This window comes from Microchirus variegatus, assembly GCF_963457635.1.
Source record: "Microchirus variegatus genome assembly, chromosome: 21".
Taxonomy (NCBI): domain Eukaryota; kingdom Metazoa; phylum Chordata; class Actinopteri; order Pleuronectiformes; family Soleidae; genus Microchirus; species Microchirus variegatus.
This window is the reverse complement of record NC_139822.1, coordinates 11,865,173-11,889,515: the sequence shown is the minus strand read 5'-3', so window position 1 is coordinate 11,889,515 and position 24,343 is coordinate 11,865,173. Positions and strand designations below refer to the sequence as shown.

At 39.6% G+C, this 24,343-nt stretch overlaps 1 protein-coding gene across 1 annotated transcript in view; it reads left to right on the top strand.

Annotated features, from left to right (window-relative positions):
• Window positions 1-24,343, top strand: part of sntg2 (syntrophin, gamma 2) — a gene marked incomplete at both ends in the record, with an annotated part of 100,925 nt that overhangs the window by 21,280 nt on the left and 55,302 nt on the right. The window contains 6 exons of the mRNA XM_083907987.1: window positions 14,933-15,070; window positions 15,193-15,249; window positions 15,326-15,383; window positions 17,595-17,638; window positions 20,968-21,009; window positions 23,487-23,574. Coding sequence (XP_083764113.1) covers window positions 14,933-15,070; window positions 15,193-15,249; window positions 15,326-15,383; window positions 17,595-17,638; window positions 20,968-21,009; window positions 23,487-23,574 — 427 coding nt within the window. The remainder of the gene's footprint in view (window positions 1-14,932; window positions 15,071-15,192; window positions 15,250-15,325; window positions 15,384-17,594; window positions 17,639-20,967; window positions 21,010-23,486; window positions 23,575-24,343) is intronic.

Genomic DNA, 24,343 nt, shown 5'->3' with positions numbered 1-24,343 from the left:
TCTGGGGGTTGTTGTGCTTAGCTCTTGCTGCTGGCTATGTCTGTGTATAACTACTGTGCCTGTGTGTTACTTGACAGCTGTGCTGCATTTCAAGGTTATCGGTGTCTGGACAGTTTTCTTCCATTGCAGCCCAAGTGATCTAAAATGTCAACTATTTCCATATCACATACAAGAGATTGAGGTGACAGCAATGTTACAGGTTTATTAAGATGTGCAGGAGGAACATGGTGGAATTTTCTCATGCTGCACACCTCTTTTTTTTAACCAAAATTGTTCAGCTCTCCTCTGTACGCAACTAAATACCAGGACTCTTCAGTAAGACGCTGTGCAGCAAATGTTTCACAGCAAATTCTTGTGGAATTCATGGAACAGAAATGCTAATATTACTTTGAAATAGGCAAAAGACAGGGCCAGCCTAAGCCTTTATGGGGTCCTAAGCTGAATTAAACCTTGGAGTAGCCACTGCTTGACTATTATTGATACAAATGTAACACTCTAAATTGCATTCATTGTAGTTGTGTTATTTACACCAAACAAGTTTCACTCTAGTGGGCAGTGAAATCACAATTGGCCTAGTGTTAATTTACACTTACAGTGATTCAAAGTGAGTGTGATGATTCTGAACTTAAATTAAACAAGTCAACCAGTTCAATTATTTAAATCCTTATATTTGGGTAGGCAAAGTGTGAAAAAAGATGACTCACTCATGTTTTTGTGGTCCTCCTCAATCTAAGAACAGGAGATAAAACCACTTTGTCTGTAAAACACGCAAAAAGTGCTGGCGAGGGCAAGTCCGCGAAAAGTTCTATTTTTGGCTTCACAGTGCAGCACAGAGTCCTACACACACTTCCAGCCTCAGAGGATTTATCTGTCCAGTGGATACATGTTATATATGACAGCAATGTGCCTGCTAGAGCCTGCAAATGATCACTTTTCCAAATGGTTTTTAAAAGAGGTACTACTAAATAGAGCTTTATGAACCGGGCTGTTTTGGCAGGGTGATTGAACTGCTGTGGTGCTTCATCCTTGGTATTTTGACCAAAGCATGTCACAGACATGTTCATTAGGACACCAGGAAACTAGTTTAACTTGGAGAAACAGGGTATAATATGACCCCTTTAAGGCCCTGGTATACTTATATATAACATGCAACATAGATATGTAGCTTACGCATCCAGTGTGGCCCTGTCCTTAGTGCTATTCTGCTGCACTGGTGCCCAACCCTCTATTTTTTCTCAACTCTTCAGCTCGTTTTTTAATTATTATTCTTGTTCTACATATTTATTTAAGGATGGAAATGCCCACTGACTTAATTTGTTTGATTTGGTTTCTGGGTCAGCAAATTCAGTCATTACCACTGTTGTCCTTCCCCTCAAAGACCCAAGAAACCAACTTTTATGATGCATTTTTGCTTTCACCAGATCATTTTAAGAGCTGTTGCTGCACAGCAAATATGCTGGATTAGCTTTTTGACCTCTCTGTCCTTCCCCTCAAAGGTCGAGGACAAATTTTGCTTCGTCTGATTACAGTAATTCCTTTGGGTTGAATTGATTTTTGTATCTTTGCATCCCGGCTTATACAGGCCCTCTGAAATCAATACATGACGAATACATGGTACTGCATCAGAGAAAGCCTGAATTGTTGTGGCATACGGTGTACCATTTTACAATTCAACCTCATTGATTGGTCTGTAGCAGGGGAAAATAAACATCTTTCTAATCATGATATGAGTCAACACATTCATTGGTTAAATGCCACTGCCATTAGTCTCAACACTGGCTCTTCACACACAGCCAAATAAACTTAACCTGACTGAATCCTTCTCCGTTTAAATAAAGCAAGAAACTAGGGCTGCAGTAAATAATCAATCTGTTACTAAATTTAACACCAAACATTTGGATAATTGATGAATCAATTGTATTTTCTTTTATTTAAAAAGAAGCTCCCTCTGAAAGGTTCTCAGATCCTTATGTCAATATCTTCTGAAGATTTTATATTAACATTTGCACCTCTTTTTCGTGATGTTTTATGAACCAAACACCTAATTAATGCAGCCCTTACAAAACACATCAATTGTCCAGCATTGTGCACATGATCAGAGTTGCATCCTAAGTTGATTTTCTTAGTGTTTAGCTTTCCACTTTCCTCATGCTTGTTTATCATGTAATTTGAAAATTAGTTCTACAATAGTTGTTTAATTTTTTTACCAGTCAGACATGCTACATTAGCACTATTTTCACATAGGACTTGCTGATGGTGTTGAGGCTGACTGACATGACAACCCCTGAAGTAAAGAGGAGCAAGGACTGATGGAAAACAGTGAATTGCCCTCCTGCAATTGTGAGCAACAGGAGAGTGTTGTATCACTCAGATGGAGAAGCCGTTTGACCTAGTAAAAATCAGGAATTGCTGCGACTGTCGTGGCGTGTGTTCCAAGACATGGCGGTGGAAAGGTACTCTGGTCCCCATTTCAACCATCAAAGGATTTTAGGGTTTGGGTTGACATGAATAAATGGGAGTGAAAGTGGACAGAAAGGAGCTTGGGGTGCAGTGTTGGCACCTTGTTGCGTTCACAGCAGACGATGAGACTCTGTGAAGCGTTTTCTGTGGGCTTATGTCATGTATGACATGCAGGGAGCATTACCAAGGTAATAAATAACAAAGTGCTGAGCACGTTAACAGTGGTTTACAGCGACGACTGACCGGAAAAAGACGTGCGTGACGTCATGTTTACATGACAACCGATTGTTGAAATTAGTCTTTAAAGTAACGCTAAACTCGACTATCAGTGCGTTAATGGCGCTAGAGAAGCTAACGCAGCTAGCTGGTATACGGTGCCTGGACTCCGGTGCTGCGGCACGTAAACATACAGTCACGCACGTCTTTTTCCTGTCAGGCGGCATTCGCTAACATGCGTTGACATTGACACCGTTAGCGCCGTTACTGTACCCAGCACTAAAATAACAAGATACTTTTCCTGGTTTTAAAGGCTGTGAAGTACATTATACATTAAACATGCATGAAATATTATATTCGAAAAGTCACTTAATAACACAAAATTTTTATCCTAATTATTTGTGTCATAGCAGAATTTGACCATATGGGAAATTTAATTGTTTCAAAAGAAAACTTTTCATGAGTCCAGAGAAACAACGTGTGTGCAGCTTTATATCCCATATATCTCATACACTATATCAGGATGTAGACTAAAAATAACAAGAAATCATTTGTAAGCCATATGGCCCAGCCTTTGTCAGACATTCAAGGCTAGATAGTTTTATTTATGAAGCACTTTTCACACAAAGGTAGATTTATACAGACACCTAAAAATGCAATAGAATTGAAAGAGGATGATACAGAGGAAATGTTTAATGGCACAAAAGGGCAGCAAAATAAGATAAAAGACTACAAGGTAAAGGAAGTAAAATGTATTTTAAAAATATAAGATTAGGTTAAAGAAAAATTACAAGTTATGTAAATGATTATAAAGCCATTCAGCTAGTGGTCTGTCACGATTATTACATCACTGTCTGATTCATTAATTTGTCCTAACCTCAATTATTTTGCATAACTGTCATGATTGTTTACAGCTGCATGAAGAGGGAGCACATTAGACAACAACGATTATTCTTTTGAGGGGGTTGACATTTGTTGACCTGAAGCCCAGTGACCCAATAACTTGGAGGAGGGCCTAAAATGTTAACATCTCAAATCTAAAAAAATCTACAGAAATACTGCTTCATCCACCACAGCAAACATGAACGACTGAAGCTGTAGATATTTATTGCTTAAAGATAATTAATTAGTTTCAAGAGAAGAGAGTTTAGGCTGAGTGGTGTGGGTTGAGACGTATGTCAGGGCTGCTGTGCGACAGAAGGATAGAAGAAAAAGTGAAAGGGGAAGGTCTACAAGACGGCCGTGAGACCTGCTATGATGTATGGCTTAGAGACGGTGGAACTGTCTAAAAGACAGGAGGCAGGGCTGGCGGTGGCAGGGCTGAAGATGCTGTGATTTCCTTTGAGTGACCAGGATGGACAAGATTAGAAATGAGCACATCCCAGGGAATGCTCAGGTTGAACGGATTGGATGGTAAGCATAAGAGAGTCAAGGTGAAGATGGTTTGGTCACGTGCAGAGGAAAGATAGTGATTATATTGGACAAAGGATGTTGAAGATGGAGCTGCTGGGCAGAAGGAAACGAGGAAGAGCACAGAGAAGGTTCACGGATGTTGTGAGGGATAATCGATAGCTTTTCTTCATTATGAGGTGTAGTAGCTGGACTCAAACGAGTTTCCTCACTATTACAACTTCACATTGTGTAAATAATATAGTCCCTGTGTCCTCAATGTCCTTAAATGAGTACTTTGTGTTTAGCAGCATCCTAGCTTAATGGTGCAAACATTTGTCAAACACTGGTAAGCATACATTAACAATTTTCAACCTTGAAATGCAGTTTTGTACTTTGTCCACCTTTGTGTGGTTGTGATTAAGCTGTAGAAAGATGGCTAAATGGGTCTAAGACTGAAGTATAAGGTGCAGGAAACCCAACAATGCAATGTCCTCGTATGAGGATGCAGGCTCTCAGGAGACCTTTTGTGTAATTATGGGATGAAATGAACAAAAGGAAATTGCATTATTTATTTGCACAACTGTCGGTCCCAATTGTTATCATTCCTTATACCATAACCGAGAACAGTTCCTTTGACGAGTCAAGTCGACAACAGATTGTGAAGGTTAGATTAATTATTGCATGTATTATTTGTTTGCTCATTTATTTACTTACTTTAAATGACCTTGACCTATGTGTTCGACAATGCGATGTGGAACACTGAAAAAATCAATATCACGTTGCATTCATTCCAGATATTGTGAGGAGGTCCTGTTTTCTTTCATATATCGGAGAGGGTGCACAGTTCATGCATAACAAGTGGCAGATATTGGTTTATTCTTTTATCTCAAAGAAAAATTTCTTCAGCTATGGTTGAATTTTCTGTTTTTCTTAGATCTAAATAGAATAAATGTGGTTAAAATTTTTATTTGATTTGACAGGATTTAAAGTTAATGAAATGCTGTGAACCTCCCCAGTTCTACTCATTTAAGACGGGCATTATAGGTTTTTTTTGTTGTTGTTTTTTTAAAGCGTGTGTATGTTATAGCTCTGGAAGTGATTCAGCTTACCAGGGAAAATGCATTGAACTTTAAATGTGGTACTTTGCTGATAAAGTTGATTGGAATGACTCTTAACAGCCCTTTGTAGCTAGAATAGAAAATACATCCCGGTGCTCATGATCCACAGAGTGTGCGAACAGTTTTTCCCCCGTCCACTTGTGCCTGCCAAGAAAGATCTTAATCTCTGATTCACTACTTTCAAGTCAGAAAAGTGGACTTTACTTTTTCCCCATCAGCGCTACAGCCGATACCTTGGTACAATCTTCACAGACAGTTGAGATGATATTTGAGACGGTTTGCAGCTGCTGTCTACCACAATTTAGTGATGCAATTGTTTCAAAAACACTATGACCTTTCTCGTAAAATGTGTTTCCTTGTAGCTTCCTGTTAAATAAACGCTTGCTTTGTGCACAGTGTAAAATAGAGGGAGGTTGATGAAAACTAGTACTAGTTTAAAAGGTGTTTTACCTCATGGTATAAGAGTTGTGGATTCACTGCAGCCTCCATAAGAAAGTGTGTTATTTTGTGACGTCAGCGATTAAAGGTTTTTGTTTGGATATACCTTCCCTGTGAAAAATATAGTAGAGTAGCAGCTCTTGTGCCTTTCTAAGCTACAAATGTAGATTTTCTAGGTGGGCTTTGGAGAGGGTGAGCAGTTTGTGACAAACTGGCCAATGGTGGTCAGTGTTGAGAAAGTATGTCGGATGTTTTACTTTTTAAAATATAATTTGGACTTTAGCAAAATTCAGTTCCCTTTGTTGAGTTCTTTTGCGGGGGCCCCACAGTTGGTGTAGTGGTTAGCCCTCTTGCCTTTGCAGCAAGAAGACCCGGGTTTGAGCCCTGGTTGGAACGAGGGCCTTTCTGCATCCTGCCTGGATGTTCTCCCTGTGTGTGCGTGGGATTTCTCCGGGTTCTTCGGCTTCCTCCCACAGTCCAGAAATGTGCAGATTTGGGGATTAGGTAAATTCTCTATTGGTCGTAGGTGTGAAAGTGTGAGTAAATGTTTGTTTGTCTCTGTGTGTGGCCCTGTGATGGACTGGTGAACTATCTAGGGTGTAACCTGCCTATCGCCCTATGTCAGCTGAGATGGGCACAGCACCCCCCCCCCCCCCCCCGTAACCCTGCGGTGGAGAATAAAGCGGTAGATAATGGATGTATGTATGTATGGAGTCCTTTTGTGGATGTTTGAAGACTTCTCAAAGTGAGCGGTATACTGCCATCAGAAGAAACTTTAGTGTTGAAGCAAAATCTCAGACTTGTCATTGAGTTTTGCTGCCAAAGAACAATGTTGATATTGAAACGGAGTGAGAATTCGGAATGAGTTGGCATAGACCACACCATTTTATATTCATGCCTCCCTCTTGTACTGCCATATCTGAGACATCATTGATCACAAGCAGCTGCGAAGAGAGTGCATGATTGTAGATTTGGTGCAATTACCTGCTGTTTCAACCAGTGAGTCTGGTGAAAACCTGGTGAAAGGTGCTTGTCATAGTGTCTAGAACCTGAATTTACGACACTTTGGTGTGGTGTCAACTGCTGTGTTGGTATATGGTTGGAAAACTTAAAGCAGAAGTGCGGCACTGGTTCTGGCAAGTGGTGGCTTTTTTTTGTCTTTTTCTCTACGGACCTCCCCCTACAGTTTCGGTGTACATATTTTTTTTTTCACCACAGTGAACATCCGTCTATCGTCTACCACTTTATCCTCACCGTTGTAAAAACAGTTAAAACCTTGTGCATTTGTTTTCAATCGGGCCAACGACATGACAAGCTGTGGAGTCATGTCCATGCCGATGGACGAACAGATAACAAACCAGCAACAGCAAACGTCTTTACAACAATAGCAAACATTGACCAAGTGCAAATACACATGAATACATAGGGAAGAGAGAGTTTATATCAGAGATACTTAACTAGGGCAACAGCAAAAATGACATTTGGAAAAAGCCAGTCAGAAGTTTTTCCACTCTCTCCGACAACGGTTTTCTCTGCTGCTTTTTAGGCTCTGCGATGATGAACATTTAAAATAATTCAATATAATGCTACCGCTGTGTAGAGTGTGTATCGTGCCGTAAATTGATGCGTTTTTTTGCAAGACTTCAAGAGACCTCCTGATTCTCTGGGATGGAGATCATGATCTTGCACGAGTGGTTCCTGTTACCAATCCGTAGGGGCAGTGGAATCAGCCCCCCAATCTCCCCGCAACAAGCCATTTAACTAGCTTAAGATGTTCTTCATTATCTTAATTAATTTACCTCGACTGCACCTGGTCCTTCTGTGATGGAAACAAAATAATCCTGTCAACAAAAGGCACACCATCAATGTGAGCTCCACCAATGACTTGTTTATGAGCATTCCCCAAGCAAGTGTGATGGATCCATCTAATCACCAACCGACAGGTCAAATTACACTTTGCTATATGAAGGGCTGAGAGTGTGAAGCATTCAGACAAGGAGAAGCTGTTAAGTCTAATTTCTCAGCCAAACAAAACCACCATGTTGTTTTTTTGGTGTTATTGGCATCCTCAGACCTCAGAAAAGGGTGCTAATAAAATGAAGGACTTCAGATCCACAGAAGTGAATATTACCTTAGTGTGTCAGGGCCATGAGACCCAGGAATGACCAAAGTTGGTGCTCACAAAATTCAGAAGGTCTCTAGAGGTTTGTGGATTGCGGTTTTCTTTTTCAAATATTGTGACTGATTATGTATCTATACTTTAATGTAGGGTTGCAACAAGTAATAAGATGTTGTCAGCAAAAATCACTGATGACATACCTGACAATTGGCAATGCAACACCACTGCTGCTTGCATCATTGTGCATTTTTTTCACGTTGTGGAGCTGAACAATATTGTTTTATATGGTCATCTTGATTTTTACCCATCTCGGCATAATAGGCTGAATTAGAAGAGTGAGCTTAGCTAAGATAAAAGCTGCCAATGTGTTTGGTGCCTTCCCTTCTATGGTGTAGAATTAGAAATACCTGCTGCTTTTCAGATGCTTTGGTTTTTTGATTGTTCACTCAGGAGGACAGTTTTGCTATTTTTTTTGTGTGTGCTCAACAGAAGTCGTGTTTCATCACATTACAATCCTATAATTATGTCGACAGCCCAAAAACAATTAAGTGTGCAGTATCTCTTTCTACATCAATTGGAATTCTGCCTCTGCTTTCACCCGATTTCAGAAATCTCACATGCGCTCCGTCTCTCATTTAGATCCCTGCTAACATTCATTAAACTTGTTATTAAGAAAAACAGAACGACAAACAAAGCCTTTAAATGGCCTTTACATGTGATGAATGCCTCTTAATTGGTGCCAGCACCACAACTGTGATTTGGTTACACATTTTGGGGTTTTTTGCATTTGACTGTGTTAAGATGTAGATAATTGCAGGTATCGGGACATCAGGACCTCAGGCAGGTGCATCTCCACTACACACACAGTTTCCATTGTAAGCTTTGAAGGGAAAAGACACACAATGAAACTGATTTGCTGTCAAAAAGATTTTTAACTCTACTTAGCTTGGAATATATTGCAAATACAGACTTCTGCAGTGACTCTGGGACATGAATGTTGTAGGTGATTTTGATGAAAGTCTTTATGGCAGACTGCCAAAAGAGGACAACATGCAACCGGTGTGTGGTGTCCGAGGAGATTGTTTTGTATACAGGTGTCCCCACAAGGCTACTTTTAATCCCCTCTGTTGTCTTTATTCTTTGCGAAATGAGACGCGGTTTGCGAGATGACACGACAGTTACACAGTCACACATGATCAAGCTGCTCATGGCAGCAGGCTGATAAATGAGAAGCCCCGAAAGCTGCTACTTAATTTAGGGATATCATCTCCCACCTCTCACATAATTTCTCAAACTGTCGGTTTCTTCCTTAAGGGCCCTATCACTAAGTGAAAATGAGAGTTAATCCATGTTCATCAAGCGAATTAAAACATCCACTAATGCTGTAAAATCCACCAAAACGTCAAGCAGAGAGTTATAAATAACATTTTACTCTTTGAATAGAATGTTCGTCTTCAACCTGTTAGCTCAGTATTGTAGCCACTCACTGACCTGATGTCAGATTTCACAATTTACAATATTTTAGCACCAGCGATATCCCAGTCCTGCTTAAAACTGTCGTGCATAACGAATCATATTCAAACCATTGTCAAATAAGTTCACACAATGTTGATTAAGCCTGTCGGCTTCCCACGAGCCTCTTTGTTTCTCAGTATAGTGGTGTTTAGATCATCGTGTCACCCAATCATATTCCTATGCTGCACACAGGAAGTGATTTGTTTAATAAGACAAAGGAAAATGACGACAGTATTGTGCTAGTATAGTGAGTGACTGCAAACGGGTTGAAAATAAAAAAGTCGTCCAAGTAAAGTTTGAATTTCTCTGCTCAGAAAACCTGATGGTTCAGCAGTTTAATGGAATTAACGCTTCTGTTGTCTGCACACAAACGCTCCCTCAGTCAGGTCTGATAGTATTGCTTGACGGCGCCTGTTTTCAGGTGAAGACGAAGCAGACAAATAATGTCACAGTGTTTCTGTTCAATGAAGACAACACCGAGGCTGACAGAAAAAAATCAACAGTTACACACCACATATTTAAATGTACATCTTTAATTAAAATATAACATGTGAGAAGTTTATTTTTGTGTGTAGATTATCCCACAGTCCAGACAAATGGAGACTGGTCTACTGCAGCCTCATGAACTGTGTGGTCACACTTCTTTCTCCACCTTTGTTATCTCCAAAGTGGTATTGATAACTTCCTGAAGGAGTGGTGTAGGAAATAAGCCCCTTGTAAAAAAAAAAAAAAGAAGAAAAATCCCTACCAGCATTGTGTTTTCATTGCTTGTGTGACAGCTGGGGCTGCTTTTGGCAGGGGAGCTTATTATGGCCCAACACCGCCTCAGAGGAAAACGACCTGCATCCTCAGTGGCGTCTACTGCAGCATTATTACAACACTGACAAAAATATTAATAACAGCTGGAACTGACGGGGACAGGAAAGTTGTCCGTTGCTTATTCACTGCATGATGAGAATATCAGATGTGATGAGCTCAAAATATGACAGGTCTTGTCTGTTAAAGCCAAGTCTCGCAAGATGTATTTTCAAATATTTTTTTCCTTATCAATTGTGCTACACTTCAGTCCAGTAGGTGGCGGTAATGCATCTATAAACTGTTTATCAATGACTAATAGAATCCGCAACCCACAAAATAAGTCGTGATCAAGATACCCGTTTTTTTCTGTCCATGTGCAAAGTGTGACTTTATTTTCTATACAGCAGTCCCACTTCCTTTCAAAATAAGAGCCACTGACTTCGCTTTTTACCATTTCCTGTATAAACTTTTTGCCAGAATTCTTGGTGATTATACACACTTTTATGACATCTTCCATTGTATTAGTTAACTCCGTTATAAAATAAAGTACACACCAGTACAGTAAAAATGTTACTTTTAGTTTTAGTAGTTCTTCCACAACTATCAGGAAGTAGTCACACGCAGAACAAATTGGGTTTCCAACAGAACAGCAAGTGTCACCCCTGACTCTTATGTCTTTTAAGTGTGGCAGAATTATGCATTCTGTAGTTGAAGCACTGTTCCAAAGTCTGGAGAGAAGTTGGACATTTAATTTTGAAGCAAAATCTTTTATATACAAAGACAAACTAGAAAAGCACTTGGAGAGCTCAAGGCAACTTAGCCCCCCACAAAATCGATGATAATAATAGTGACGGTGTCAAAGGATCACACCCAAATATCCCATTGTGGACAATACCTGAAAATTTCATCCAAATCCGTCAGCGACTTTTCGAGTTATGTTGCTAACAGACAGACAGACTCCTACGAAACTTAATCAAATATTGTTTATTCATATATACTTCATTATTTTTTTGAATTAATTTTCGTCTTTCCTGTATTAGCTCTGTTGAGGTTTGGCAGCAGACGAGCAGAATTAGTGCATTTTTCCCCGTCTTGGCTCCCTTAGGTGAGACTATAACAGCTTCACACAAGTTGGGCAGTGATGAAGTAGAGAGTAATGGCTGGTGAACCTGGTTTAAATTGTTGTGCGTCTCTTGAACCTGTCAGCCATTAATTTCCACAAGGCTGCGAGAGGAAGCTTTAATTTAAACGTGGCTGTCTATGTGGGAAATTGAACAAAACCTTCATTGGAAAGTCTTAAAAGAGAATTTGCTGGACCTCACACACTTGCATGCCAGTTGTCACCCACTCCAAACACTCAGGACAACACTGTCTATGTAAAGGTCACACTTTGGCTTTTTCATTCAAACCTATTGTCTGTGACGCAACAGGAAGATGGCAAACCGGTGACATTTATTTTGGCCCTTCTTTAGATGCCAAACATGTATTCATGGTAAAAAAATAAATAAATAAATTCTCTGCATATGAAAAATAAATTAGTGCCGGCCACATTAATGCGTTAACGGCATAAACGTTAATGCGTTTCCATGACGACTGACCAGAAGAGATGTGTGTGTCGTCCTGTTTACGTGTCGCGGCACCGGAGTCCAGGCACCATTTACGTGTTAGCTCCTTTAGCGTTCGAATTGGAGCTGTCTGTTTATTAAAAGATTTATTAAATAGCAGTGCTACAAATAACCAGCGTACCTGTGTACTGCATATGTGTGCCTCTGTTTTTAAAGTTAACCTTACTTTGGAGGCTCATTTTAACAATCGGGGGTAAAACATGACGTCACTCGTGTCTTTTTCCGGTCAGTCTCATAGAAATGTGTCATGCATGCGTTAATGGCGTTAACGTGCCCAGCACTAATTTTAACAATAACTTATAAATGCGAATTTGGATGAGAAGTAGTCTTCAGTTTTATAAAAGTTGCTTTGGTACTGGTACGGAGTGCACTACTGATTATCATTAGCTTTGTTAGAGTAATACTTGACCCAAAAGAGAACCTTTCAAATATAAACCTGCTCCAATGTCAAATGGAAAACCAAAATAATTAAATTAAAGGTAATCAAAACATGTTGCAATAAACCAAATCTTTGGGTCTTTGTTGAGTTCATAATGTTTAAAGTCACACCGTCTGTCCTTAGACCCTCACATCGAGTGAGGAAAAACTCTACAAAAACAATTGTTCAGGGGAAAAATGTGAGAAACTTTAATATCCTGATAATACCGTATTGTCGTGTGTTTGGTGATTCCCATCCTTACCTTGATATCCTAGTGAGAATTGTCCATGTTTTGTTTTATAAAAAGAAAAGCCTGGTCAGCCCATCTACACATGCATAATATACAAGATTTAAGCAGAGTAAATGTCCTGATATGCTGAAGTAGAAAGATACAAATATGTGATAGCATAAAAACTTACAGTCTGATGCACTCAATTATGGTGTTGCAGTGTGCTCCTGCAGGCAGGCCGGGAAGGAGGCAAATCCCCAAACAATCCCATCAAATTGAATGTCATCCAGGATTTTAAATGTTATACCAGAATATTTGATAAGTTGTCCTTCAAAACCAGATGAATCCTTTTGACCACGCAGAAAATCCAACCTAAGAGCTTGCTTGGATACACGCTCAGGCGGCAGCCTGGCATGTACAGAAACGAGATAAGCAGATTACAAAAAGCATCAAAATGTACAGATTGGAAACTTATAAATCACAGAATGTAATGTGTAGAAAGTAGTGGAAAGTGTAACAGAAGCTAACAGAAGAGAGGCAGATGTTCACAATAATGGAACAATCAACTAGAATTAGTATTAATGTAGATGATGTGAACACAAGACTGTGGGGTGGTTCAGTTGTATCCTATACATACAATGCAATTTATTTAATTTAGAAAAATGCATGTAAATAACTATAATTTGACATCTTAATTAAAAAAATAATGTGCTTTACTATTTTTTTCCTTGTAAAACAATTCATGGATGACGATAATTATATTTTAGCATAAAAAATGTCATTTATGGTTCAAGATCATCTACATACTGGTGTATTTACCATTACAGAACTGGAAAACAATGATTTTGATAATAACCACTGTTAATTTAGTGCAGCTGTAAACCTTACATTGGTTGGTGGTCTAATACATTTGCCAAGCATTGTGTACGTTCCCTTTATTTTGTCCACTCTGCATGTTGACTGCATTTTCTCCCCCTCAGTTATGTCACTTCAGTTCTGCTAGTAATTGTTTTTCCATCACATGCTTGCTCGCTTTCATGCATTTATGTCGGACCATCCGTCAATCTTATTGATTCCTGTGCTCAGGGTTTGATTAAACCTGGGAAAATAATGCAACTCACCAGTTTAATACAGAGTCGTCAACTGTAGACCAACGTAAACGGGTAAGGGTTTACTTATCTCATCACAGATAAGATTGTGATAAAAGTTGAGGAAATTAAGCGTCTTTTCATTTACAAACAAAGGTAGACTAGAGCAGCTTTTAAAGATGAGAGTGACGGCGGGTTTCCACCGGCTCGCCTTGACATGGCACGGTTAAGTTGCGTTTCCACTGGTCTTGTGAGGTTCCAAGTGAGCTGAGTAGGTACTATGCGTGATGTCGCCAGACTGCTGGCCACTGATTGGTCAGAGTGCTTGTAGATCAATAAAAAAAACTCAACAATCCTAAAAACGTGGGTTTGGGCACTTTCACTCCTATAGCTCGGTTGCTTTGGTCCGCACCAGTCGGAAACATGTTACAATGTGGCAAATAGACGTTGCTTTCACATAGACTTCTGAAATTACCAAAATAGACAGCAAAGACCATCTGCACCAAAACCAGGCTAGCCCCGATTTCCACCGGACGTGTCATCTCATATCCATAATGCATTAGACTATACCCTTTCGTCCCATTGGTTTGGTTGCTTTCACACCACAGGAACCGTATCAAAGTGGGGCAGATAAAGCGACCACCCCCTCAGGCAGGTCTCGGACCGGTTGATTTGGCGTGCACCAAAGTACCGAGATTGCATTCACACCTACGCAAATGAACCGAACCAAGGGACCAAACACGTTTGGTGCGCACCAAATGCTGTAGATGTGAAAGCACCATAAATCTGCAACAATTACCAGGGAAATGTCTAAAATCTCAATATTTAACAGAGGAGTCTGGTGTATTTATACTAGGGGTTCAGGAGCTCATCAATTTAAACCCTTTAATAAAGTTTGTTGCCAAAAAAACCGACCGTTCCATTAAAAACAAGGTAAAGTGGAGAGCAGAGTGAAGTGTCTGCACAGAGCGAAGCAGGAAGTTGTCAGTGAAATGTGACTTGCGGCTTTGTAGATGATAAAGAAACTCAAATGTGGCACTTCATCTCTTCAGATAAAAGTTCAAGCTTTCCATTTCGTTAAAGGAGCTTCAGCTGTTTGCAGATGAGAGGGGGGTGTGATTGAGCCGCGGTGTTGTTTACAGGTTTCTGTGAAACCTTCACCTGTTCATGAAGACGAGCGTAATACAGAATGAGACATCAGATCTGTGTGCTTTACTCTCACTTTGGTGTTGTCACCTTTTCTCTTTGCAACGTTAAATAGTATTACAGGATGCCTGAACATTTTCGCTTGGTTAAATATGAATTTCAAAACAGTTTTTTTTTTTCCCCCCACCGTCTCTCTCACTTACACAAAGATTCACTGTTTCACATTGTCAAACGAAACCAATTAACCTACAGTGAGACGAGCAGAATGGGGCACACAACTGTCACATTGAGAAAAGGCCGATTAAAATGTTCATTGTGTACATAATTGCTCTACTTGGCAAAATGTCAGTGCTCTTTTCCATTCCCACAGACAAAATCTGGAATTGCTTTGCTGTACAATGACGAGACGAACAATACCTATGATGTCTGCCTAAAACTGACCAGGGAGGTATTAACCATACAGAAGCTGGACGTGGTTTGCACAAGTGGAAGTGAGTCTCAAGTAAATGTAAGTTGGCCCGAGGGCTCAGGACTTTTTCCTTGTATTTCATGCTGCGTAACAATAAAAGAAAATACTGTTTTCAATGTCCTCAATATCCTTTTGCCAATAAAAACTCCCACTTTCTAAAGCACAGAACTGTTGTACTGCGAAGACAGGCGACTGGCGGTCTGGGCTTAAGCATCAAAGTAAGCAGCAGATGCAGTTGATTAAGGAGCGACTGCAGCCAAGGAGACATTCTCATCTTTGTCTCTCGTTTTTCAGGGAGGTGCCGAGCACAGCGTGCCTGTGGTTATTTCAAAGATTTTCAAGGATCAAGTAGGTAAGGAGGTTTAACTCCCTACCGCGATGTCATGATCATCAGTGCAGTGTTGAATGTCATTCCTGACATCGAGCTTATAATGTTGTTGAAAATAGAAAGACTCTGTATATAATTTATTGGAGAAACAATACAAATTAAATAATTCAAATATATATATATATATATATATGAACGTGTCAATTAGGGTTCCAAAGGAGCAGGAAAATTCCTGGTAAATTTCCAGAAACTTTCCATAGGAAACTAACCCCTCACCATAGTTTCCATGCTGGTTTGGTGCTGGTAGACCATTCTGGTGCAAGCTAGTGCATGCTGGTCCACCAGCAGACTTATTTCCTTGTTCAGTAAATCAGCACACACTTGATTTATCTGTATTTTATTTTGGTTGGAATCCCATGGGCCGGTATATGTCGTCTTTTAAGGCACAGAGCTGTTGTACTGCGAAGACGAGCGACAAGCAACGGATGCTGACGTGCATGAAAATATGTAGATAGATATAGCTATGACGGTTGCCAGTCTTTGAAACAGGGGACGCTTATTTATGCAAATATTTTTTTCAAACTATGCCAAAAGTCAAACCGCATACATGCAAGTGGTCCAGGCAGTCAAGGCTTTTCACCGTTTGACTCTTTCCCCCACCTTTTACTCCTCACTACACAAAGACAACTGTGTATTTGAGGTAGGAAGGAAACTGAATTGCGACATTTTGTGATTTTTATTTTCCTTTTTTGACAGTTTAAAAGCTCGTTTTCTCCCCCCCCAGAACCATCATATTTCTACTTGCTTGCTGCACAGAAACAGATAAAGGGAGCAGTTGCCATTTTACCGTCAAACTATCCGTTTTCTGCAATCCCAGGTTTTTATTGGACCTTTTTCTGTTTCATTTTAAGGCTTCACATCTTGTGCTTTGCCATTTTGTGAGAGGCTCTATTCATTATGGCCCCCGGAGAATTAGTTCTATCATTAGTCGAGGCAGCTTAATGTCGCAGTTAACGGATAAAACATTCTGGTGTACATGTTATGGACCACTGTTCCATTAAATTCCGATAAAATCAGACTGACTGATTGGCATGAGCTGTGCATTGATTTTGGAAATGTGACTCTTATTTATTGCCTGAAGAAATGTATTATTAAATTTTGGTTTACGGTGGAATAGACCATTGTAATTATCCACACGATCACAATAATTCTTATACTTGAATTGGCACCCAAGGATTGTGACAAAAGCAAAAATCATCTATTTTGACAGGAATAAAGTCACAATGTATAACCTTGCTTTTTGTATCACAATATATGAAATGGTCACATATCAAGATATGGACAAAATTGCCAGATCCTTGTCAATACACAGCATTAATGCCCTAAACGCTGTTTATCTTTTGAGGAGCTGCTTGGACATTCTGGACCTGACTAAATGCCAACTCATTACATTTATTTAAAAGAAATGGTGAAATAAATTCCGTTTTCTTTTGATTTATTTTGCTGAATAGACTCCGACTTCACCTCGTCGGTGCACAAATACAAAATGAGTCCCTTTTTTCAGTCTAATTCTGGCAACTCGGCACTATTATTTAGTTGGTTTTTCAGTTCAACTATGATTAATAATTGATTTGAAGGTTGGGCTCCTCGCATTCAACGATAAATATAACTAAAAAGTGAACACATCAGCATCCTTCAAGTATAATGAGACATCTTTCAAAGGCGATGAGAAAAGTGTGTTTTTAAAAATATTATTTATTTTATAGTTTTTTCAGCTTGCCTACAAATCAATGCGTATATATAGTATAGGCATAAGTGTATTGTGTGAGAATACTATCTGTTGGATGGAAGAGAAAAAAAAATTAAATTGTGTTTTGTCAGTTTTTGTCCTGTTGAGAAGATCAAACCCTCGTGTGAATCATTTCCCTGCGATTTGTCATTTTAATGCTCTCGTCCCTCTTTATGCCTCTTTGTATCAGAGAGAAGCGTGTCCTAAAAACCCGCTGGACACCGAGGCCTTTTCTTTGTCTTGTCCCATGCTGCTGCAAATGAGTTTATATTCAGATTAATTTCATATTTCATGCTCGCCTGTGCTCCTCTGCGTAGATGTAGGCCATTGAGATTAGTCCGACAGAGACAATGATTGCTATTCCCACCGCATTACCGTGTATGAAATGAGCAATTACTTTGTAATGTTTTCATTAACCTCTGACACTTGACCATTGACACCTGCAGCCGATCAGACGGGGAAGCTGTTCGTCGGAGATGCTGTGTTGCAGGTTTGTACATCAGTTCGTGACTTCTTCGCTCTGAGGTTGATTTGGGTCACAGTCAAGAGTGGCAGCTTGTTGCATCTTAAGTGCCAGCATCTTTTCTTTTGACATGGTGTCATTATATCGATGGGGACAGGAAGGGGATTTTTAATTGAACTGCAAGCAGGGAAATCATTAACTTTTTTTTTTTTTTTTTCATATTTACTAGTGCAGTGCCCATAGGAAGTATGTATTCCTTTAGTGTGCGCTGAAGACGATTTTTCAGTTATGGTAATGCATGATAAGGAACGTAAAGGCTAACATGATACAAACACTGCAAAATCATTAGCCACAACGCACACAACTAACAAATGAAATACGCCTTGTAAAGAGATTCCAGCGTGGCTGACGGTCACAAAACGGCTAGCTACGCTAATGCTAATCGTAGCCTTGCTAGCTTACCTTTGGAAACGGGTTCACCAAGTTAGCTGCAAAACAGTAGCATGCTAATGCTAAAATGGAAGTGGAAAATGTCTGACCCACTGTGAGGACAGCCTCTTTACACCCTGCTCCAGACAGCACAGCTGCTGCTGATGAGCCGTTGCCTACCCGTTGTTGACTCTGACAATCCTGACGGCGACCCTGCCTGGTGCAGCGTGACAAATGAGCGAAAATTACTCCAAAAAACGTGACAATCAAAGATCGGGCCATGCTCAACCCATCAATCCAAAATCTTAGGTCGATCTGACTAACGGTCAGCGAGATACGCCCGTCACAGACACACAGACACAACTTGCTTTATAGAAAGATGTCTCACAATATGTTTCGGCTGCATTTTAGGATAATTTCTACAGCAGCTTTATCAAATGTTGGGACATACAGTGTTTAGTTTATCAGTTTTTAATCCAACTAAGAATTACATTTTCTGTACGATCATAACACACAACTGACCAAGTGATGTTGCATGGCAGAGCAGTATTTGATGATTGTTAAGGATATTTATATTTAAAAGATAAACATTTTGGAAATATTGTCCAAAAATCATCTGTAACATCTCTCTTCTTTATTTCTAAACACTTTTGTCAAATTACACAGTTGAGATTTGTGTAAATGATGGATGCCTTGTCAGCCATTTGTGACACAGGCGTTGGAAATGTAAATATTTGAAAAATTTCAAGGGCTATTTCAGATATTTTAAGGTCCTGGCTGCCTAATTTCCTACCCTGACTCATAGACTTTTTATAAAAATGGACATAGTCCTCTGTTCAAATCAACCAGGTACCTATTGTAGACTAATGGTCCCATAGGTTTCCATTCAAACTGAGTTATTTTTGCAGCCAGCGCTGTGTAACACTCTTAATTCTGGCTAATTCTGTCATACTTCCTGGGCTTCACTTATTAAACCATGAGTCTGTCCCGGCTGCATGGTTTTCCTCAAATGAGCCTGTTGATTGTCTTAATGTGTTATTTTGTGGTCACAGTTGTAATTTATTATTTACTAGTTATTTAATATTTTCATTCAATTTGCGTCATCGTTCTTGTTTGTCTTAAATATTAAAACAAGCTTATTGGACAGCCAATATTAATGTAAAGATTTTTACTATAGGTTCTTACAAGTTGCACTATGAGTTGATATGCAGTATCTCTCGTGTGCATCACCGCTGTTTTATATGTATGTGGAATGTCATTTTGAATTCCCACAGTATATTTATATACAACCCTGTATGGGAGAACAGGCAGCAATTAAAGGGTACGTTGTATATTTTTGGGCAATTTATCACTTTATTGATGTAAAAGCCTCCCCATAGCTCATACAGGAGAACGACACCCAGAGTTAAAGCATTGTTTACATTTCTGTTGTTATTTTTAATTTACATTGTGGTTTCTTTGTGACTTTCCATCCATTTGTCATCATTTTATCAGTTAAGGTGCTTTTTGGGTCTCTTTGAAATCATTTTCTGTGTCTGCAAGGCCATTTTGTGACTCTGTGGTTCTTTTGTGCCTCTAAAGTCTTTGAGGGTTTTTTCTTGTCAATAAATCAGATTAACACTGATTTGCACCTGTAGCAGATGCCCATTCGCCCTGTCCAGTAATCTATACATTATATTTTTTTGCATTTTGCAATGCAAAGGCTGGGTGATTTGGCCCCAGAAAAATCATATTCTGCTGTATTTTGGCTGAAAATGGCTTGGTGCAGCCACATGAAAACAAATCAGTGGCTTCCTCTATGTTCAGGTGCTTTTACGTCAGGTGCACGACTTTCATTGAAATGCAGTCAACATTGTCGTGCTTGTTAATTGCATCTTTGATCACCAAGTGGTGAAGCATGTTTTAGCAAGTCTGACTCTGTCTCTGTTGCTGGTGCGTGACAGAGAAGAGACATCAGCGCTGTACGACTCACTTGCTTGAGCATGACTGAATGAATTTTTTGACATCTGAACAAGGAATCAAGTGTTTATCAGTCTTAATATTGGTGACAAATGAATTAACGATTTTAAGGATGTGATAAGAACGTGCAAAACAACGACTTCAAAGTGCCATGGAAAGGCTATTCTGTATTTGTATACCACGTTCAAGATTTGAAATGAGCATATGCAAGGGACGGCTAAGGTTGAACCTTTTGAAGATAAAGTAAGAGTCAAGGTTGAGATGGTTAGGTCATGTGCAGAGGAGGGGAGAGTGATTATATTGTACAAAGGATGTTGAAGATGGAGCTGCCGGGCAGGAGGAAAAGAGCATTCATGGATGTTGTGAAGGAGGACAAAAGGAAGAGGTGGACAAAGTGGCTGCTTAAAACCAACAGTGTGTGGATTTTAATATATTAAAGAAATCTAGATATCTTTAGATATGTTATATCTAAAAAGTGTTTATCTTAAGTTATTGTGTTTTATTTTGGAGTTGAAAATGGGTAACTTGGTGCACATTTACAAGGTCATTAAACTGGTTTACTCACCACACTTACTGCTTCACTTTGAATATGGAAGTGCAACCAAAACGAGTCCTCTTTTGTGATTTTACTGCCCTCTAAGGTTAAGAAAAACAAAAATGATACTGGTTTGGTGTAAATAACACAACTATAATTAAGGGAATTTATGAAATTGTAATTTTTTCCATATTTTGTTTTATTTTATTACCTTTATAGTGTTAGTATTTTTTCGTCTTCCATCAATGTGCATTAAAACTACAGATGTAAATTAGTCAATAGCGATAATCTTGCATATTTACATGCTGATGTTCATTAATTTATGTCCCCAGTTACATGAATAAATAAATATAGTTATGTCATATTACAGAGGACGCTCTATTAACTTCACATGTACTTACTTGTTTTTCTCTCCTCTCTCTGTTCTCTTTAGGTCAATGGCATAAATGTCGAGCATTGTACCCATGAGGAAGTTGTGAGTATTATTTTAATCAAAGGAAATGCCTTGCTCCATCCATCAATTGCTTTTCCCCTCCTTTGCCAAGCTTTAACACCAAACCCCGCGGGGTCATCAGCACAGAGGCGCACCTCAACAATCAGGGTTGTCATCTTGGCAGGAGGCTGCCCCCCCCCCCTTGGTTCACACCGTGACAAATTGAAAAAGAGCAGATTGGTGTCAAAAAGTTGTACAGGAATTGCAGTTGGCAGACTCTTCACAACTCGAGGTGTTTCTGTGGTTCTTTTTCTCTCTCATTAAGCTTTCTCACTTAAAAAAAAAAATCCACAAGTGCATGGCACTTCATACGGCTGACCAATCGGGCAACTAGACCACTGGGCACAATGATTTAAAGAGGTTCTCAAATTTTTTATACCAAGTATAGTCTGGGAAAATATTGAGCTGTTGAAGTAACACCATTACCGTCAACGTTAAAATACAGTGGTGTAAATAGGCCGAGCAAAGTCAGCTGCGGACTTTTCACAGGAGGCAGATTTATTCCCAATAAGATAATTTGCTCTATCATCATCCTCCCCTTTCTCACATATACTTCACTGGAATTAGATTAAGATGGAGCAAGAGATAAAGTGATTCTAATTTTAATTATTTAATGTATTTTTTTGTAAAATATTTGTTATTTTCTAAGCACTCTCCAAGTACCACCAGAGGAAGCTCAAGTACCTCATCTTAATCAACACCAGCTTTTTATCATCAAAAAGCTCTTAAAGTTGATTTATGTAAAATAAGTACAACGGCTCCCAATTCAATACATTACCCTTACACCCAGCATTAGACTGTGTTCATGCATATACACATATACGTTAATAACGGTTAATCTGCAACAATGTCTGAGAATTATAACATGGTGAGAGGAGACAAAAGGGTAGCAATTTTCGATCCGTAAAAACCTTATATATCCTTATATATACTGACAAAAAGTGTGAGGGAGTGACATAGAGCATAATGAGCTGATCTTTGCTGATGTACCCGTTTTCCTTCCCTCCTTGCTTTCCGTCGTCTAGAATAGACCAGCATGTCTCTTCAACACAAGTCTTGTTTTTGTGCTCTTCTGGTGAGACGTTTTTGAGAGGGGTAGTAGGGCTTTTTAGGTTTGATAATGCTTTTCAATTCTGATGCATAGCAGCTGTGCTTCCATCATGGTCTGGTTTGGTTTATTAGAGTACGGTACGGTTTGGATAAAGTCCTTGGTCAGACTTGCGTCTCAACTGAGAACATTACCTTTACTTGGTAGGCGGGATGTGGGATGATGGCAACATTGAACGTGGCATACAAGACAAAAATGGCTAGCTTTTTCTTTTTTTTCATTTTCGAGTGCTATTTCCCTCAACTTCCATGGGATATTTACACCGATCGCAATGGGGTGATGCCGGTCTAGCTCGATCCTGACATCATGTACATTTTCCTCTGGTAACCCAAGGGATGGGTGCCAAAAAACGGTTACAGCTGGTTGTTTTCATACTATTCCTAGTGGAAATGCAAAAATATACATACGGTACTGTACCAAAACCGAATCATTCCCCTCGATGTAAACACCAACTAAATTGCTTCAAGCTGCACTATTGGGTGATGGGTTGTGGGTGGTTTAACAGGCCAAATCATCAAACCAAATCATAAAGAGTTGGTGGCCCACAACTCTGAAGCCGGCATTTCAAATTTAGCATGGCTCCTTAATCTCTGATGATGCATCATGGTCATTTTATGTCTTGCATAAAATGTTCTTCCATATAGCACTTCTAAAGTTTTGAGGTGCTGCCAGAATATCCCCACAACGATGGTTTGTGCCAAAACTGTCAGCACAACAATGATGCACGCCTGCTTGCGTACACCCCTCCTTCCCGTCTCTGTCACCTTGTGATTCCCTCAACAGCTGTTCACCATCTTCACCTCCAAAGGGTCAAAACACATAATGAGCAGTATTTTTTCTTTCAAACAGAATCCAGAGCTTTTAGCTGTCACACATTCATTCCAACAGATGCTCCTGTTTGAGTAAGAACGGCTACTGTCGCAACTTTTTTAAACCACGGCAAGCATGTGCAGTGATGAGGGGGTGACAACAGATTCATTATATCTATATATACTTCATTTAACATTTATTTCATACTTTACTTGCCTGCCTCTTTGAAATTCTGACTCAAAACTTTTCAAGGACATACTTTGTATCACTGTTGGACATCAGATAATCGAATCTTCATAACTTAGCGTTGGCAGCTGTCACTTTGCCGTCACCTCTCATGAGTGAACCGTCAGCCTTAAACCCCCGGCTCCGACGATTTAAGTAAAGCCACTTCAGAAGGGCTTTAACTCATGATTACATATTCTCCACTCGCCTCCTGTTACATTCTGTCACTTGACACCAGTGTGGCTTGTTTTATTTATGAGATTAAATTTTATCTCGTCACATCACTCACAATCTCCCTCTCTCCTCTCCCCGTCAGGTTCACCTCTTGCGCACTGCGGGAGACGAGGTCACCATCACCGTTCGCTATCTGCGAGAGGTTCCATCATTTCTTAAACTGCCTCTAGGTAAGAGTCGGGGCATCTCGGTGCCATGTGAGCTCTCAGTAAACCACATTTTACTGGGCAGTTTTAGCGGATAAGTAATAAAGTATTTCTAAAGCTATATAAATAACATTTTCTAAGAGATTGCCTTCTCACTTTGAAACTATTGAATAGATAAGCATTTATTCCAAAGTCATAAATTGTCATGCCCAGTGGCCTGACGTGAGCAGCAGCCTCCTGCTACTGTAAAAAAAATAAATAAAAATAAAAAGGACACTAAAATTGCTCATGGAGACAGTAAAAGTTGAGGAATGAGGTTTGTAGGTGAGGGGGATGAGAATTTGATGCAGCTCTGAAGGCAGAACTCAATTTGGAGAAGTTTGGCAATTTGATGGTTTTAAAGCACTATTGGACTATTTACTCCACGACTTACTCCTGAGGAGGAATATATATGGTTCCTTACCTGCAGTAGCTTCAGATCAAGCGGCTACCGGACGTGACGTCACCCATGAGAATCCGAAATGGTCTTTTGAAGCCTCGCGATTCGTGGCACCATGTTGAAGTTTTGTAAATGGAAGTATACAGTATGTGCCATGCTCTTATTTTCTGTCTGTTTTCCCCTAAATGGAAACATAATTGATCAGTGGCTATTTAGTCTATTCTTATACAGGTTGACTATAGGTGGTGGATTTTTATGTCTATAAGCTTCAGAGACGGTATGTCTGCAATATTGACTTCATCACAAGAAAAAAAAGGAGAGAAATCAACCAGAGTGCAGACCTCCCTCTCCCAA